At 54.2% G+C, this 18,934-nt stretch overlaps 5 protein-coding genes across 5 annotated transcripts; all 5 read left to right on the forward strand.

Annotated features, from left to right (window-relative positions):
* Nucleotides 1-1,115: 1,115 nt before the first annotated feature.
* J4E88_002744 (uncharacterized protein) lies at nucleotides 1,116-1,719 on the forward strand (the record flags this gene model as incomplete). The annotated part of the gene is made up of 2 exons (XM_049396402.1): nucleotides 1,116-1,222; nucleotides 1,275-1,719. 2 exons carry the CDS (start codon nucleotides 1,116-1,118, stop codon nucleotides 1,717-1,719), a joined length of 552 nt encoding a protein of 183 aa, XP_049257750.1.
* A 6,735-nt stretch (nucleotides 1,720-8,454) lies between these two features.
* VEL1 (velum formation- protein) lies at nucleotides 8,455-10,272 on the forward strand (the record flags this gene model as incomplete). Its single annotated transcript, XM_049396403.1, has 1 exon — nucleotides 8,455-10,272. The coding sequence occupies one exon, from the start codon at nucleotides 8,455-8,457 to the stop codon at nucleotides 10,270-10,272; it is 1,818 nt and encodes a 605-aa protein (XP_049257751.1).
* A 1,128-nt stretch (nucleotides 10,273-11,400) lies between these two features.
* J4E88_002746 (uncharacterized protein) lies at nucleotides 11,401-13,038 on the forward strand (the record flags this gene model as incomplete). Its single annotated transcript, XM_049396404.1, has 6 exons — nucleotides 11,401-11,449; nucleotides 11,503-11,558; nucleotides 11,612-11,968; nucleotides 12,016-12,196; nucleotides 12,249-12,817; nucleotides 12,871-13,038. The coding sequence occupies 6 exons, from the start codon at nucleotides 11,401-11,403 to the stop codon at nucleotides 13,036-13,038; spliced, it is 1,380 nt and encodes a 459-aa protein (XP_049257752.1).
* A 1,094-nt stretch (nucleotides 13,039-14,132) lies between these two features.
* On the forward strand, nucleotides 14,133-16,299 carry J4E88_002747 (uncharacterized protein; the record flags this gene model as incomplete). The annotated part of the gene is made up of 2 exons (XM_049396405.1): nucleotides 14,133-16,144; nucleotides 16,194-16,299. 2 exons carry the CDS (start codon nucleotides 14,133-14,135, stop codon nucleotides 16,297-16,299), a joined length of 2,118 nt encoding a protein of 705 aa, XP_049257753.1.
* A 547-nt stretch (nucleotides 16,300-16,846) lies between these two features.
* On the forward strand, nucleotides 16,847-18,130 carry J4E88_002748 (uncharacterized protein; the record flags this gene model as incomplete). Its single annotated transcript, XM_049396406.1, has 1 exon — nucleotides 16,847-18,130. One exon carries the CDS (start codon nucleotides 16,847-16,849, stop codon nucleotides 18,128-18,130), a length of 1,284 nt encoding a protein of 427 aa, XP_049257754.1.
* Between the last annotated feature and the right edge of the window lie 804 nt (nucleotides 18,131-18,934).

The following is an 18,934-nucleotide window of genomic DNA, read 5'->3' on the forward strand; positions in this document are numbered from 1 at the left end:
AAGCCACTTCTGAATGGAATTATTCTTTGAATCAACCAACCAGGCTATTCCGATCACAGTCGCTTCCTCAGAAATCCTATGGTCATTGCCTACGTTGGACCATGCGAACAGAATATTCGCTTAGTTCCGCTCTCGTAAAAACGCTCGAATGGAACATCGATCAGACTTTCGGCTTCATCTCGTCTGCATACTGTTCACGAAGATGTTGAATGAGGTTATCAAAAAGAGAAATCATCACGTACAGCTACCGGTCCACTGTGAAGTCACCAGCGACATGCCGATATTATCGGGTGCGCCGATACGAATGACGACCTCTGCTATTACGAAAGCAGTATGTTGAGTCTTAGGGTCAGGGCGTTACGTTAGTGTGGCAAACGACCCCACGAGACTGAGAATGAGCATGCTGTTGATTTGATCAACAAGCGGAGGTACTGATGGCAGTACACCGTACCTGCGTTAGTTTTGATGTTCTTCCCGGTACCTAGAAGTTCAGAATTACCTCGGTTTTCGCCTAAACTGCGGCGTCGTGTGTCTTCAAATCAACGCAGTCTTCGCGCTCCTCATATTACGGACACTCCACGCTCAGCAACAAGGCGAATCTGACATGTCAAGCTGGCAAAAGACCAAACTCCAGCATCTATCGGAAGTCTCTGCTCATACATGTCTCAACGACTCACCGGACAGTTTGCCCGTTTCGTGCACACCAACTCCACCACCACATCCACATCCCACGTGCCAAGCATGGAGGTCGACCCCAACAGGCATTCGCACGCTACTCCAGCGTCACACTCGGTAAATCCGCCTACTCAGGACCACTTTCTACCAATCGTTCATCTCGAGGAGCAAGTTTTTGCCTTCTTTTACGGAAACTGAGTACCGCAATGTCCATCGCCAAGGCAATCCGCCGCCTTGGCTCGGCGCCCAGCCATGTAGGTGTATGCTCTGCAGCATCGACCCGAAGATGGGGATATAAAACTTTTGGCCCGTAGGTACTGCAGTTACTTCCTTACCCTACAATCTCTCACGAAACATCCTATTCGAGCCCTAAGGACATTCCCTCGTTACCTACACATTCAACTCGACAAGACAACTACGGTCGTTTCTACAAATTCAACATGAGGTTCTCGGTCATCTCTCTCTTCGCTGCCGCTGCCGCCGTCGTAGCACAGGACACCGTCTCTGTGACCGCCGGTGGTGAATGCGAGCCCCACGGCGACCACTGGTAAGACAATCTGAGAACATCTACTTCATACATCCAAACTGACAATATCAAGGCACTGCCCCGACGGCGTTCCAGAGCCCACTGGCGCTCCTACCCCAGAGCAGCTTGCTTCGCACTCCGCTGAGGAAGCCGCTGAGGAGGCTACTTCCGGCCCTGCCTCCACGATTGCCTCCACTACCGTCACTGTCGTCTCCTCTGGATCCACCATGATCACTGCCTCCGCATCCCACAGCCACGATGACGAGGACGATCACGACCACGAGGCCACTGCAAGCACTTGCGAGCCCCACGGCGACCACTGGCACTGCCCTGCCGGCGTTGCTGAGCCCACCACCGCTCCTGCTGAGACCGTCTCTGGCACTGCTACCGTTACCGGCGACGATGCTGCGTCCGCTGCTGAGTCCAGCGCTCTCCCTGAGCAGACCGAGAACGCCGCTGTTGCCGTTGGCGCCGGAAAGGTCGCTGCTGTCCTCGGTGCTGCTGCTTTCTTCTTGTGAGCGCGGATTCACTGGGATAGTTTGCGGGAACCTTTTTTGCGATCTGACTCTTGATTGAGTGGATGCGCATATGATGGATGAACTTGGCTCTACTACACGACTTTTCCTGTACATATTAGTATAATGGGGCTACTTGATGGCATCCTAATTAGACTCAAAAGAAATGATCCTACACAAGAACTCACTCAAGAAGATATGTGACGCGCGATTCGGCACTGCGCAAATTGACTTCATACTGAAGCTCGTTGTGATGATGTTAGTGCTAAGCAACGAATGAAACACTTGGCTGACCAGCAAACTGCATGACATCGCGTTATGAGCCCCTGCTAAGGCCCTCTATGTTTGCAATTCTTCTAGACTTTCTAGAACCTCGTTGATGCAAGCCGATCTAGAACCATGTCTCGCTTTCTACACATAATACATATCTGATTGTCTCGTATATCGACAAAGAAGCTGCCGAAACGCCACGAGACAAGAACAAAGCACAGCACCTCCTTGTCTGGCAAACAGATATGTCTCAAAAAAAAGAGAGACATCACCATGCTACGACGAAATGGTTGCTCACTCACATCTTCATCGAGATAAATGTAGCAAAACACTAAAAAGCTAAACAGTGTTACTTAACATATATCTAATCACTTCTCTTAATATCAAAGAAAGTCAGACCTAGCGTCTCACCACCACATCAAACACGTGCATAAACCCTCGTCAAAATGGCATTCTCCTGCCTCACCCACATCTTCACCACCACGGCTTCCACACCAAGTTGCACTCACTTAGATCTGATTCACCGGGCCCCTCTCCCACAGAACCAACCCTCAACCTTCTCCCAGACATCCAACATGGCCAGCAAAGCATTCGCCCCCTCGCTTATCACCGGCACAGCATATCGCGAGCACTTGGCCTCTTTTAATCGACCTCCCGCTAAGACCATGGAGATAGAAGAAAGATTAAGAGACAGTTGGGTGCCAGAGTCGGAGTTCAAAGATAAGGGCGGGTGGCATGCTGGTTACGAGCAGGATACGCAGATGACTGTCAAGAGGAAGGGGAGAGGGGCATTCATGTTTGAGGAAGCGATGATGGAGGAGTGGGGGTTTGAGATTAAGGAGGGGGGTGGAGATGAGGACGAGGAGGGTAGATACGGAGTGGAAAGGCTGGAAGATGGGTTTGAGTATCGGGGATGGGTAGATGAGGAGATGGCGACAGTGAGTACAAAAGACGTGGAGGGGGGTGTGGTGGAAAGTGAAATCGTACATCAAGATGAGGAGGAGGTTGAGATTGAGAGTAGGAATGCGATGGAGGGAAATAGGAATAGTGTGGGGCGAGCTCTATTTTGGAATAAGTTCTAACCAACAATGTCTACATACCAGCCACGTCAAATACTATGACTGTGCACTTCCTTTCAGTCTAAGCCTTCTTTCCAACATCGACGGCACATGATATATCTTCCTCAAATCTCCACTTTCGCATCTACACCATCGTGGTGTTGTCCGACTCGCCGAAGATCCGTCCCACATCAAGCATTAAGCAAGGGGTCTTGGCAAACCAACGAAGGACACCTCTGGCCCACGCCGCACGCCAAAACGAGATCGATCGGTCATACGGTGTCTTGAATAGGTCCTTCGAAGTGACTATGACCACTAGTTGCGGGAGCAGGCGCCGTTGCCGCTATCCAACCGATGCGTTCGAGGACCATCTGTGCCGCATCGCTTCGACTATATGGACTTGAGGATGACGGTTAGATAGCAATCTAGGTCCTATCGCGATCCGCTTTCGATGTGCGATTCTGTGGTATACGAGAGGGAATAGAGATACTGGCGAATGAAGGCCGATGCACGAGGTGATGGGCTTTGTTGGTTGCGTCTGAAGGACGAGAATGCTAGACGCAAAGTTGTGGAGTTAAGGACGCGCATGCAGAATCGATACTTTTGGAGGTACTATCGTGCAGTCATTAAGTGGAGTAAGTGGGTCGTCGAGCAAGATGTTGGTTTACTCAGAAGCCGCCGAAAGATGTGTATAAGAAAGCCAGTGATTCCCTCCTATTTCTCTCCTCACCCATTCCTTGAAAGCGATAGTCGAATACTGTCTACTTCGCTTACGCCGCAGTCCCTTTCACTCAAATAAGCAGCTTCCTCAATATGCAGTTCCTCAGCCTTACTCTCACTCTCCTCTCTCTTACTGCTATCAGTGCAGTTGCTGCACCGGCACCAGAACCGGCACCAATACCACAGGTACCAATACCACCACGTCCGGATAACTGCGTAGGCCGCTATTGTGGACTCTTCCCTCAGCCATGGTCTGGTGCGCGCAAGAACACAACCTGGCCCTGCACCCCAGACAATTCGGCTATTATTTGGTGCACGGGAGGTTGTGAGAACGGCGTTTGTCTATGATTCGCTCTTTTCGGTCATGGTGGACGACGGTCAGTACAGTGACCATTGCTCGGTCGATCGCTCCTGATGCTGACTCACTGTACAGCTGTAAAGAGCCGGGAGAAGGATGGTACCATGTCCTCTGAGTGCGGCGAGATGACCGGGATTCGTGGGAGAAAGGGTTGGGTTTAATAGTGTGTGATCTGAAGAGAACAGAAGATGTGTTCAGCAGCTTGAAGAGTCCATACGGAAATATAGCTCACAAGCACGATCACGTTGTTCTTAATGTATTCGAGTCGTGAACGAGTGAGACACATGGAATGAGGATGGTGATTAATGACTCGTACGTTGAGAGGAAAGATCATGTTTCGACGATTAAGCAGGGACAAACCATTAGCATGGCAGAATCTGATGAGACGGCCGACTTTGGCAGTGCGAATTGACTCGCTGGGTCTTAACAGAAGGACAATGGACGAGATATCGCAACTACAAAGTGCATGACGGAGTTGAAACGACCCGACACAGCATGAAGCGCAGACTGACACGGGCAGACAAACTGACGCGTAAGGTGACGTGTACTTGCCATTCTTGAGGCCGAACGGAAATTCGACGAACAATACCATCGCTATTATCAGTGATGCATAGTTGTCCTTGGAATGAAGGCTGTGTGAGATCTAGACAGGTTACCTCATGGGTACCAGGTCAGCTGGTAGACGTCACGGTGTCTGCAAAACAATAGCTTATGTGTTGGAATGTTCCGAGTCGCCAATGGAAAGAGATAGCAGTCGATACGACAGACAGCCAACGTCTTGAAATCGTGTTAGCGCCCTGCACTCTCCATGATGCTGATTGACCAGCGCATACCCAGTACCAACAGCATGATCTGCATCCGCACTTCTATTTCAAGCCTCGTATATGTGCAGTTGTCGAATGCCGCTGGACGTAACGTCTGCAGCCGCCGAATCTCCCGTGTTAAGTAAGGGGGTGAGCGCACCAATGGTCTCTCTCACATTCTTTTACCGATCAGATCATATCTTCTAGAAAGACAGGGGCTTCCAGAAGGCCACCCTTGGGTAATGCACAAGTCGAACTGTTCCGAGCCTTTCGGTGCTTGATGTACGCTCCGATCTTGCCGGATTGTGGCCACAGGAGCGCGCAGCATGCCAGCGCATCGTATGTAGTAGACCCTGTGAAATGTGAGGTATGTTGGTATGTACAGAAAGGTATGTGCTTGCTGCTATCAGACCATATGGACGCGGGGTGGTCGTCATGTGTGGCATCTTGACTGCATGGTGGCTTTCCCTGGGCCCGACCATTGGAATGATCGGTATCTGAGGGTAAGGCTGCGCCTGCTGTAGACTGACCAAGATGGTCCAGGGTCAAGACGTGGCTTTTCCCAGTGTGACGTTCGTGTTCAAGAGGCGCCCAGTACACTGAGCCGCAGGAGCTGAATGCGATTGTTTGGGTCTTGCGGCGTCTATTGAACACGCTAGGTCAACGTGGCTCTGTAGTGCCTCCAGGGGCGCTGAGTGTAGCGAAAGATGGCCTGATATCGAGACAGCATAGGCAGAGGAAGTCTGGTTGGTGGAGCGCAGACGTCATTTGTAGGCATGCACCTAGCCTGAAGGTTTAGCACGGGCTCATGCAAGGACTTCGGGTGTACTCTGCTGTCACGCTTTGCGCGATAGTCGTTGCAAAGCGTAATTTGAGGCATGCAAGTCCGTGCGATATTACCGCGTGATGGAGATAGCACGGGTGTGGGTTCAGGTTGTTTGGCGAGGCTGCAATTGAATAGAGTGAAACGAGTGTGGGATCCAGGCCTTAGGCAATAACCAAGCGCATATCGCAGTGGGTGCAGTGATTTCAGGTTGGCTGAAGAACCTTTGCAGGAGACAACGCGAAACGCTGTAAACCATATACGACTGGTGCCATGATGCGTCTTCTCGTGTAAGCTAGGGCGGGAGACTGCATTGGTTGATGGTCTTCAGCAACGACGCTGTGCAACTCTCTGCGCAGCCATTGCCGAGGGTAAGGGTTCTGACTTTTGAAGGTACGGAAAAACGACCAAACCATCCAAAGTTACCGACCAAGGTTTCAGCGACAGGGTCCATCAGGGTCGAATGCGAAAGCGCGGAAGACGACGCTGTGTTCGGCCAGGGTGAAGCGATTGGTAACTTCCGGGGGATTTGTCGGAGCCTAAGTGCGACAGCAGTCAACCAACAGAGCGTTTGACATGTGCGCGTGGTGGGTTCGCCGGCGGCAGTCCCAATCAATGAAGGGTGAAACCTCCGCTTTCCGCAAACTCTAATGGCATTTACTTTTGCGAATCGCTCCGGGCTGCGGATAGAACGGGCGTCCTCATGCACGATTCGGCGGTACATGATCACCACGAGATGCACTCGGCATCGACAAGCAAGGGCGGCGTCTGACTGCGATTAGATGTCCAAGACGTCGAAACAGCGCGCAGGATGTTGTTGGCAGCAGGAAGCGGATCTGATCGCCCCCGGCCCTGAGGAGGGCTGCAACGGGAGAGTGCGCATCCCGGCCGTTGAGGAAGACAGGAATACTGGGGCTGCATGCTTCCGATAATGGAGGGGGCGAATCAAGGTGGCTGGAACGACGGGTAAAGGATGCCACTTGGCGCAATCCAGCAGAAGGGCAGCAGGGGCATGTCAGCCACGGTGATCCTTTGCGAGTGGGCCGTTTGCTGCCCACTGCTGGCTGCTGGAATCCGCCTCGCTGGCCATTGGTTTCCAGCGTCCCAGCCGGCAGTCAGTCAGCAGCGTCGCATAAAAAGCACCGTTGGAGAACCGTTCATGGGGGCGGTCAGCACTCTGGCAAAAGGACGAGATGGGGCTGGAAAGAGTAGCGAGGAGTCGACATGGATAGTGACGAGCATCAGACCATCTGGCTGTTGTGCGCGCCAGCCATTGTCGCACGGCACAGTGTGCTTGGCCCAGGCGGTATCTCCCGGGCACCCTGGCACCATGCATCCCCAGGCGGGCCTACTACAGAAACCGGCTCTCTACCCAGACGTGGCGCCCAGCTGAGATGGGCAGCAGTGCAATTTAGTGACATCTGGATGTGGGAGAGGCGAATGCGAAGGTGACTAGTATGGAATACACTGTGCTCGTAGGAGGGAGTACTCCTGCGTGTAGTATGGCATGTGCGTGCCTTGTAGCGTAGGCATGGCGCCAGACCCAAGGCGATGTGATGGGACGACACCATGGTTGCCCATCGAGAGCCGGGAGCTGGAACCGTGTGATCGGTGGGCTCTGGCCTGGCTGGCTAGTTTAACTTTGGCAAGACGCGGGCCAATATGTTTCGGTTCCCGCTTGGTGCTCGCTTCGGGGTGCACGAGTCAGTGCCGGTGGTTGTGCCCAGGTGGTGGATGGCGGGCGTGCAGAGAGGAAGGTGTGGAGAGCAACGCGCTCCTTACCATGGTTCTCGCCAGCTTCTCGCGATGCAAGACGATGCACGACGATGCAAGACGACTGCGCCTTGCCGTGGTGGTACTAGGACTGCAGCTTCTGCGCGCGAGGCGTCCGCGGAGCATTCATGGATTGCAGGCGGGTGAGGCTTCAAACCAATAGCCACAGCACACTAAGCTGCCTTTGTCCGGCTAAAGTGTCAGTGCAGATGAGCCTGACCCAGCGGGCCTCTCAGCCGTCCCCTCTCATAGCCGCGTGCCCTCAGCTCTCCCCATTCTTCACATATCCATCGCCGACTCTTGCACCCTCACTGCAATTGCGGCTCCCGACGACCGGTGCTGTTCTCGCTCTGCCATCTGTCCCGGAGGTTCCTTTTGAGCACACTTGACTTGGCATCATCTTAGCCAGCCTCGCCGTCGCGTCTCCCAAGCTTTCTGCTATCTGCTTTCTGGCCCCCAGCACCCGGCCCTCAGCACCACCCAGCCATCGACCGCAGCACCGCGAAGACATCCATCTCTGCGCATCCCCCACTGCACTGCTCCTCTGCTCGACTTGTTGCTTTGCGCATCATTTTTGGTTGATTTTCCACGTCTCCATCGGTAAGTTTTCCCAGCGAGTCCCGCCCGCGCCTTTGGGATGCCGACAGTTCGGGCACGCGTCAGCCAGCGATGCGGCGTTGGCCCTGCGGCGCCCACGAGTCTGTCGGAATGGCATTGTCAAACACATGTGCTGACCACTCCAGACTGTCTGCTACCGTGGTTCACTCCGGCGTAGCTGTTGTTCTAGCTCGTTCAAAGTGCCCATTGTGTGGTCGCTGATGTAAGTGTTCCCTTTGGGTGGGTGCCGCGAGGCAGTCCCTGGCGTCGACTCACCCCGACTCCACGACGACTCCGCATGCTGACTCGCTGCAGACCAGACACATCGCACTCATGATGTCCAACATTGCTGTCAGCCACGAAAACAAGAGCCAATTCATCCGCACCACCAAGGATGGCCGCACCATTCGCTACAATCTGCAGGTAATCCAGCAGCCCGAACGCGCGCGTGCATGTGGTAGCGGCGCAAAGTCGAGTGCCGATCGCCGCCCCGTGGACCCTCCCCCGATTGTCGAGCTTCGCATCTACGAGAACGACCAGGACATCACCTTCGCTTACAATGCGAGTTTCTTCCTTCATGCCAGTCTCGAGAATGCGCGCGCCATCGCACATGGACGCACCCAGTCCTCGGCAGGCCCCAGCTTTCCTGTCCTGACCGGCACCCCCGTTGCGGGCATGGCCTACCTCGAGCGCCCTACGCCAGCCGGCTACTTCATCTTTCCCGATCTTTCAGTCCGTCACGAGGGCAAGTACCGCCTGAGTTTCGCTCTGTTCGAGAACTTGGCCGAGGTCAAGGACCTGGACCCTGGTGACCCAGAAGTCATCTTCGACGGCAACCACTTTGTCTCCCACCGTGCTGAGGTTAGATCATCGCCATTCACCGTCTTCTCTGCGAAGAAGTTCCCTGGTCTGTCCGAGAGCACAGCCCTAAGTCGCCAGGTTGCCGAGCAGGGCTGCCGTGTTCGCATCCGTCGCGATGTGAGGATGAGGCGCCGCGAGAACAAGTCGTCCAAGGAATGGGACGAGTATGATGAGGAAGGTGGTGGCTACGACCGCGCGAGAGGAACAGCGACCCCCGAAAACTATGGCCAGGCACCAAACGCCCCTCTCGATGACCGTCCGCGGTCCGTCTCCAACGCCAGCAATCCGTCGCTGGCACCACCCCGCCGTCCGAGCATGGAGGAGATGGCACATGGCTACCCTGCCAGCAACGGCTATCAGCAGCAGATGCCGCCGCCGCAGAACCCCACGTACACGCAAATGCCTTCGTATGCATCGAGCCAGCAACACCAATACTCGCAGCAGTACTCCGCTCCCCAAACGCCTTCCATGATGCAACCTCCCCAGCATTCTACTGCATACCCGCAACACCCGCAACATTCTCAGCACGCTCAACACGCCCAACACAGCAGCTACTCGAGCCAGCAGCAACCTCAGCCCACAATGCCCGCAAGCCAGCAATACAACTACTCAAACTACCAGCAGCCGGCGCACTACGACCAGGTTCCTCCTTCTCGTCAGGAACACGTTCCCGCAGAGTACGTTCAGCCAGTCGACTACCGACGCTCGTCTGTGACCCAATCGTCGCCTCAGCAATACTCCGCGCCCAGCCATGCAGTGCAATCCTACAGCTCCATGGATCAATACAGTCGACCACAGCAAATGAGCCAGCCTCTGCAACCCTTGCAGCCCCTACACACCTCACCACAGGCTTATGCTTCGTCTACACCTAGTGCTGTGCACACTCCCAGCCACCAGCCGCTGCCATCTTTGAGGCCCATCGTCGCCGAGAAGCTGGAGCCCGTCTCGCCTTCTTACCAGTCACCGCCCGGTACCCTTTCAGCTACCATGTCGGTCAACTCTGACGGGTCCAGCCAGAACTATGCGCTGCCCAAGTTCAACGCCCAGGCACAGGGTCTTCCGCCCATGTCGGCTGGATCAAGCAACAAACGTTCCTTCTCCAGCACATTCGACTCCCGCCACTTGAACGAACGCATGGTGTCTGGCAGCAGGCCACAACCCTCTGGTGCTGGGTACAACTACGATCCTGCCGACTCTCCGGATATGGAGGAGCCAATGGACCGAGCGGCCATGAGCTACCGGCGTGCGGACGGGACACAACGGCAACGTCATGTACCCGCAGTCGGCCATTGAGTTGTTCTCTGCTGACGGCCGCGTAGCTCTGATAAGACCGGCCCCCAGCATGTACGTTGCATAAGGATCTGTTGTAGGAGTACGGCGTTATGTGTGCTGTTACGGATCTAATGTGCTCTGATCATCTATACCCCCGAGTACGACGAACGTGCGATCTCGCCACGGCAGTCTTTCCTATCTCGTCTCCAAGCCCTGTCTTTCTATGCTTTATTACATATACGTCAGCTATTAAGCTGCACACTACCATTTCTTTTCACTGTTACACAAAACATACTACCCACATACCCCACCTCAAGGCAAAACGCCCTCTGTTTCCTTTCAATCTATTATTCCTACCTTGTACTTTGTCTGAATGTGCTCTACAGAACACGCGGCTCAGCAAATTGAGAACTCTGGCATTTCCTTCTATTGGTTAACGGAACTGTGGCTTTATCCTTAACGGCTTCATGTCGCCGTCCGGAAAATCGGATGAGATAGTATACGCATGAGCATGCAACGAGGGAGGCTGCTTGTGATTTGCATAGATTCCGTAGGCTCAATCATGGCACACAGTGCGCTCTTGAACTTTAGTTTTGGTCCCCTTGCGTGAGCAATACATGCTGGGGGTGCGCTCTAAGTCCATGCTACGGAACGGATACATCTCGCGTTGTCTAGTCCGCCTCCAGAGTACCCCTCCACCTTACCCCGCGTCCCAATACAGATCAACACAATCACGCAATTTGCCAGCGCCCTACCAGAACTCGCGCCATGCATCCGACGAGTACAATGTGACTGTCTTTTACACATAATAGGAAACGTAGAGCTTGAAGTTTTTCGCATTATACCGCAAAGAAGACTGGCTTACCTAAAGCTAACCTGTGATGGTATGGTACGAGCGTGACAGGCTTCGAGCACACTTCCCGCCATGGGAAGCTACGAAGGAGTGCCCGCGGGCTCTGGTTACAAGTGTGATCCACACCCGCGTGGGCAAAAATGACGTGACGGACGCGACTTTTGGCACAATTGATCCTCTGAATCTCCCCTCTTTTCGCCTTCCTCTCCTGCATCTCCAAACGTTCTCGTGAACATTTAGGACTCTACCACCAATTCATATCGCCGCTGTGCATAGTTGCTGAATTGTAAAGCAACATGGCTGAGGAACTATCCAAGAACTTCGAGACGCTGCAATTGCACGCTGGTGAGCGCTTTTCAGCTTCTCTTCAGGCACATGTACTCATACAACATTCTCAGGCCACGAGCCAGACTCAGTGACAAACTCTCGTGCCGTACCCATTTACGCGACTAGTGTAAGTTCTGGAACAAAGTGGGCCTCAAATGACACTCATGCTGATACGAATAGTCTTACACGTTCAATGACAGTGCTCATGGCGCAAGGCTCTTCGGACTAAAGGAGTTCGGCAACATCTACAGCCGCATAATGAACCCCACCGTCGATGTCCTCGAGAAACGTGTCGCCGCACTAGAAGGCGGTGTTGCAGCACTGGGAACAGCGTCTGGCCAGTCCGCCCAATTCATCGCCATAGCTGCTCTGGCGCACGCTGGAGACAACATCATTGCAACCTCAAACTTATACGGAGGCACATACAACCAGCTCAAGGTCTTCTTCCCGCGCCTGGGAGTGCAGACCAAGTTCGTCAACGGTGACAAACCGGACGACTTCAAGGCTGCGATTGACGAGAAGACCAAGGCGATCTATGTGAGTTTTTGCGAATAATTGTTTACAAGCTGGCTAACGTCCCAAAGCTTGAGAGTATCGGAAACCCGAGGTACAACGTTCCCGACTTTGAGAAGATCGTAGCGATTGCGCATGAGGCTGGCATTCCAGTTATTGTTGACAACACGTTTGGTGCTGGAGGATACTTCTGCAGGCCTATAGACTTTGGCGCTGATATTGTCGTGCACTCTGCGACAAAGTGGATCGGAGGTAACGCTCACTTCGTCCTTGAAAAGAAGGCATATATTGACCGAGACGACAGGCCACGGAACCACGATTGGTGGTATCGTCGTCGACAGCGGAAAGTTCGACTGGGGCAAGCACGGCAAGCGCTTCCCGCAGATGGTCGAGCCATCAGACGGCTACCACGGGCTCAAGTTCTGGGAGACTTTTGGAGCCATTACATTCATCATGCGAGCGCGCGTTGAGATCCTGCGAGACCTAGGCGCAGCGCTGAACCCCTTCGCCGCCCAACAACTCATCCTTGGTGTCGAAACTCTTTCTCTACGATGCGAGCGACACGCATCCAATGCACTCAAGCTGGCGAAGTGGCTCGAGAGCAACAAAAACGTGAGCTGGGTATCGTATCCAGGTCTCGAGAGCCATCAATCACACGAGCTAGCGAAGAAGTACCTGCCGCGTGGGTTCGGAGGCGTGTTATCATTTGGCGTAACAGGAGGTGGTGCAGCAGGCAGCCAGGTCGTAGACAACTTCAAGCTCATCTCCAACGTAGCGAACGTTGGCGATTCCAAGACGCTGGCTATCCATCCTTGGACGACGACGCACGAGCAGCTGAGTGACGAGGAGAAGATCAACTCAGGTGTTACTGAGGTAAGCAAACATTGCTTAACGAGCCAAAGTGATTACATGCTGACAGGTTACAGGACCTCATTCGCATCTCGGTTGGCACAGAACACATCGACGACATCATTGCCGACTTTGAGCAGTCTTTCAAAAAGTCGGCAACGGCGCCAGCTGAGAAGGGTCAACCTGAGAATGCAACAAAAACAGGCGGCGGTGAGCCCTCTGCGTCCCTGTCGGGAGCTACATAGGAACGTGGTACTGAGGCTGTTGCTCTAGAAACGCGAATAGCGATTCCGAGATTGTAATGAGATGAATACCTAATGGTAGCCCCGGCATGTTGTGGCTGATAGGCTAGACGCTTGATACCTACACTACTGTTATCTATTGCGCAGCGTGAAGTCTCTCCGTGGTGTCCTCGTACGAAGTCGTTACATGTCTCTTCTAACCCCTGGCCGCGCACACGCAGCATCTCAAGCCGAGGCATCTTCCCTACCGGTGGGCTCCAGTACCGAGATCCGCTGACCAATCAGCATGGAGCCGTCTACGTGGTCGCGAAGCAAGGATGGTTACCCCAGGATCTGATCTCGACAACATGTGAAAGCCAGATATCTAGCACATGACGCATCTGCGCATGCAAACGCTCTCGTCATCCCATATGCGCCAGCCCTCTCGCTCAGCGGTACACCCAAGGCAGCGCGGCGCCCCATCTCGTTCCCCGCAAACACATGCCAAAAGGTGCCTGCTCCGGAGTCTGGAGAAGAGCGGGATGCCCAGACATCGGGGTTTCAGCTGCATCCAGCGCACCTGACCGGTAGCTTTCGGTGCAGGAACTTGGCTCCAGTTTTCATCTTGGTCGCAATTGGACGGGCGCGCGACATGACGACTTTGCCGAGGCACGTTTTGCGCCGCCATGGGAAATTGTGGAGTTTCTGGCTTAGTCCCGTATGATTACGACCCTTGCCTTTAGGGTTCGTTGCGCCTGATTCCCATCTTCCACTGCTGAGTTTGAGCGCGTTGCCCTTTCTCGAGACGTGTTGCATCTTTCCCTTTACTGTTAGCTATAGCTGAGGAGAGAGCGGGAGTCCTGGCGTAAAGCTATAGGTATGTGAGGTCATCTGCCATGTCGCAGCTGGAAGCTAGAAGCTTGGGGCTGTCCCGGGCACGCCGACCTCGCCCATGCGCGGCGTGTTTACCAAGAGTTCTGCTGACGTTTAATATAGAGTAGACTGTCTGTCATCACCTCGCTGGTATCACCTTTACACGTTACACGAAGCCGTCCTCGACCGAAGCGGAAAGAGCGACCACTCGAAACCGACCTAGCCGAACACACACATACGCAAAGATGTTTGGATCTATAGACCCTCAGTTGGACCGCGCGGAGGAGCTCCACGGCCCTCCGGCGAAAGGACAGCCATACAGCGTGGCGTTGCCAGGCTCAGAGGCAGAGGGAAGGAGCGCCATCTACAGGCATTGGAGGTTTACGGACAAGCCTCTGCTGGATCACCTGGTCCCTGAGATCAGGACACCCCACGAGGCATTCGAGAACTCGGTCGCCAAATGGCCCAAGAACAAGTGCCTGGGCCACCGCCCCTACGACACCGCCACCAAGACCTTCGGTCCCTACGTTTGGGAAGACTACGAGACAGTCGCCAAGCGGAGAACGAACTTCGGCGCCGGCCTGGTACATCTGCACAAACAAGCTGGCGTTACCGCGCCAAAGTACGGTATTGGACTGTGGTGTCAGAACAGGCCGGAATGGCAGATCACGGATCTGGCGTGCATGTCACAAGGACTCTACACCGTTTCCATCTACGACACGCTAGGTCCAGACACGACCGAATACATCATCAACCACTCTGAGCTGTCTTGCGTGGTTGCTGGAGTGAACCACGTTACTGCGCTGTTGAAGCTGAAACCTCGATTGCCTTCGCTAAAGATCATCGTGGTCCTCGACCCGCTTTTCGCTGGCGAGCTTCCCGGAGAGTCCAAGGGCGACATCCTGAACTCGCTTGCGAGCGAACAAGGTGTGACAATCCATTACATCAAGGACGTGGAAGCTTTGGGCGAGAGGCAACCGATCCCGATGAACCCTCCTACACCTGAGGACATTGTCACTATCAACTACACATCTGGCACTACGGGAAACCCCAAGGGCGTCGTTCTGTCTCACAGGAACGCGCATGCCGGAACATGCACATCCATGGTCATCATGGGTAGCAGTCCTAACGAGGTCATCTGCTCTTTCTTGCCCCTGGCACATATTTACCAGCGGCTGGGAGAACACAGTGGGCTGGCAACTGGTGCTGCTATTGGTTACTTCCATGGAAACATCGCAGAGCTAGTAGATGACTTGCAGATGCTTCGACCGACCATCTTCTCTGGTGTACCCAGGCTGTACAACCGCTTTGGAGCTAAGATCAAGGAAGCAACCGTCCAAGCCACTGGCGTCAAGGGAGCACTATCCCGACACGTGGTATCGACCAAGCTGGCGGCTCTCAACGACAAGCAAAACCCTACCAACAAGCACATGCTCTACGACCGCATCTGGGCTAAGAAGGTTTCTGCTGGTCTTGGACTGGATCGCGCAAAGGTACTTGTTAGTGGCTCTGCGCCCATTGATCCCAGTCTGCATCAATTCCTCCGCATCGTCTTCGGAACCAACTTCACACAAGGATACGGTCTTACCGAGACTTACGCCGTTGCACTCGTCCAGCACGAGGGCGACTTCTCCGCTGGCAACTGCGGTGGTGTTGGACCGAACACGGAGTGCGCTCTGCTCGACGTCCCTGACATGGAGTACATGTCCACCGATAAGCCGCACCCTCGTGGTGAGCTGCTGATCCGCTCTGCATCGCAGTTCAAGGAGTACTTCCGCAACGAGGAGGAGACTGCCAAGGCGATTGACGCCGATGGTTGGTTCCACACTGGCGACATCTGCTCCGTCGACGAACTTGGTCGCTTCAAGATCATCGATCGCAGGAAGAACGTCCTCAAGCTCGCACAGGGAGAGTACATCTCCCCCGAGCGGATCGAGAATGTGTACCTTGCAAACTGCAGCTACCTCGCTTCTGGCTACGTTCATGGCGACTCGCATCAATCCTTCCTCGTGGCCATCTTTGGTGTCGCGCCCGACATCTTCCCACAATTCGCATCCAAGGTGCTCGGTGAGAAGATCCCAGAAGGTGATATAGCTAAGTTGAAGGAGGTCTGCAAGAACAAGAAGGTCGAGCAGGCAGTACTTAAGGAGCTGGAAAAGGTGGGACGAAAGAACAAGTTCAACAGCTACGAGCGCGTTAGGGCTGTGCGGTTGTTTGTTGATCCTTGGACCATCGAAAATCAACTTTTGACCCCAACGTAAGTTTGACTTGACATACTACATAGACATCTCACTAACACTACGCAGATTGAAGTTGAAGCGCCCGCAAACCGTCAAGGCTTTCAGGAAGGAGCTGGACGACTGCTACGAAGAGGCACTGGCCGAGGAGTCGAAGGCCAAGGCGAAGTTGTAGAGAGCGGAACTGCATGTTTGGCGTCTGGCGGCCGTACGAGGATACCTAGACAGTGATTGCATGGTTGCTTTCCTAGCGCGCGGGTACTCAGGCACCCTGTGCGAGTCATGGTACCATGGAACTACACATAGATCGGTCGATTGAGTGTACAGTAGCGGTAATACTACAAAGTGAACATGTTCATCCGACCGCTGTGGAGATTTCCCGGCTGATGTGCTGGTGAAGGGATAAAAATTGCAAGCGGTGAACGACAGTAGACAACGTGTCACGGGCCGTGGTGGAGAGTAGCGAGCAATGAGTGGGTGCCAAGTCACGCATTGACAGGGTCCTCCTCACCTCGGAAGCCGCAGCCAGTAATTGTCGTGTCCGACGCTGCAACCAGCGATGCAACTTGTCGACTAATTTCTGCACAAAACAAACACGCAGGCTCCTCCGCTATACACCCTCGACCCTTCTCCGCCTTATTGCCGCCTCGCCGCTTCCTCGAGGCGCGCTCCCTTATCTCCACCACCTTACTGCATCTTAGCGCCGCGAGCACCCCAGACGGATGCCCATTACACGCGCAACGGCTCTGGCCATGAGCGACGACGCCGCCGATGAGTCGACACAGCCGCGCGCGTCTCGCTTCAAGGAACACACAAACACCAACGGCAGCATACGACCGCCGCCGGACGAGCTATGGAAAGACATCGGCATCGAAGAGCTGATCGAGCAGTTCAACGAGGAGAACGCGAAGCCGCCGACGTCGAGAAAGAGCTCTGCGAACCGCATGCCCCGCCTGGTCAAGTCGGCTTCTTCGAGGGCTGCTTCTGGTAGCGGGACCCCTACGGAATCCAGCTTTAGCACAAGCGTCCAGGCATCGGCAACCGCGCCGACAGAGACGACATATGCCCGCCTCCAGCGCGCGTTCGCTTCCATGTTCGGCAGTGTTCTGGGCAAGCGCAAAGCTGGGAACGCAGACGCGGAGCGGGAGAAGGACCAGCACCAGCAACTACTCGACCAGCGCAAGAGGGATGCCGAAATCGCCTACCATGAAGCGAAAGACCTGGGTCTTCTTCCTCAACCAAAGGTCTTTGTACGACCCGCTATGAGGTCGCGGCAGTTTGGTACACCATCCCAGCCTGTTGCCGCTGAGAAGATGCAGCTTGGCTTGACCGCAGCCATGGCCGAGGCAGCGACCCCAATCCGTACACCGCGAACGCCGACCCTCCGCCACACCCCCAGCAAGAAAGACCTGCACAAGCAGAAGAAGCTCACCAAGCGCGTCTCCGATCTCGAGTACAAGCTCGCCTCTGCGAAGAAGGAGCTCCAGACCGTCCTCTACAACGACATACCGCCCGTCCCACGCATCCCCGATTTCGCACCACCCACGCCCGACGTCACCCCGAGCGAAAACGAAGACCCGTCACGAAACACAACCCCCGTCGAAGTTGAGCCCCCCGCCAGCATCGGCAAGATCGTAAAGAAGCGCAAAGCCACCATCCACGACTCGGACGGCGAGTACAAGCCCATACCCACCGACTCCGAAGGCGACATCGACATGCTCTCCGCTGCATCCGCCTCTGAAGCCGAAGTGTCGGAGCGCACCGAGCGCAGTATAAAACGCGTCAAGAGCACCGCGAGTAAGAAGAGCCCTGGCAGACGGTCCAGCTCGAGGCTCACAAAGAGGTTCTCGAGGAGTAATCTGAAGAGCGAAGAGCCTGTGCGTGTTGTGCCTGATGGTAGGGATGTACCTGACGTGCCTAGTATACCGCGTGAGATGGAGAGCAAGGGCAAGAAGGTCAAGGTTGGGGATGATGGGTTTGGAGGGTTGGGCCATGAGATCTTTTGACTAGAAGATTGATGATATGCTTGGGAGATGTTGAAAAGCTTGCTTTACACGACGAGACTACTGGGCGTTTGTCGTATCATCAGCCTGGGAACATCTTGCATAGCACATGGAGTGTGCAGGAAAGGCGTTTGCTGGGATTTCCGCCCTCCTCACTTTTCTTCTCTTCTGGTCCTTTTTCTTTTCCTTTTTGTCATTTTCCATTTCCATCATCAGCGTCCCTCTCGACTATTCGCACTGTGTGCGGGACTGGAGTTGCTATACTTCTTGTATCTGTCTTGGTCAGAGATTTTGGTCTTTTCCTCATTAATGTCTGGAGCATTTTGTATAGGTATTGTCTATGCATGAAAGCGACGAAATTACGACTTAATAGCATACAATGGCATAATATCTATTCTTGAACAGGTCGGTGTTGGGTTGTCAAGACTAGGAAGCGTACTACTCGCATCTGGGGAAATGTGTTCTGAGACCGAGATCGGTAGCTTGTAAGACTATTCTGGTACGAGCGCATGTCTTAGCACTCTAGATCATTACGCTGCTGTAGTCGCTTGTCGTCATGCAAGACATAGTAAGACATGCTCAGACACATGTCTTTACGCATCGATAGCCTCAGACCGACTACGACCAAGAGCGATATATCTACCTTACCAGAGGCTCACATGCAAAGATACACACTGCAACAAGACACCAAACACATCATCCAACCAAACAAACTCAATCTACACAACATGCCCTACCACCCCGACTCAACATCCCGCGCCCTCTTCATAAGACACCACATCCACACTCCTACTACCCTGCAAGAAG

The sequence above is a fragment of the Alternaria novae-zelandiae genome, assembly GCF_023758075.1.
Source record: "Alternaria novae-zelandiae strain BMP 2774 chromosome Unknown scaffold_4, whole genome shotgun sequence".
Lineage (NCBI taxonomy): Eukaryota > Fungi > Ascomycota > Dothideomycetes > Pleosporales > Pleosporaceae > Alternaria > Alternaria novae-zelandiae.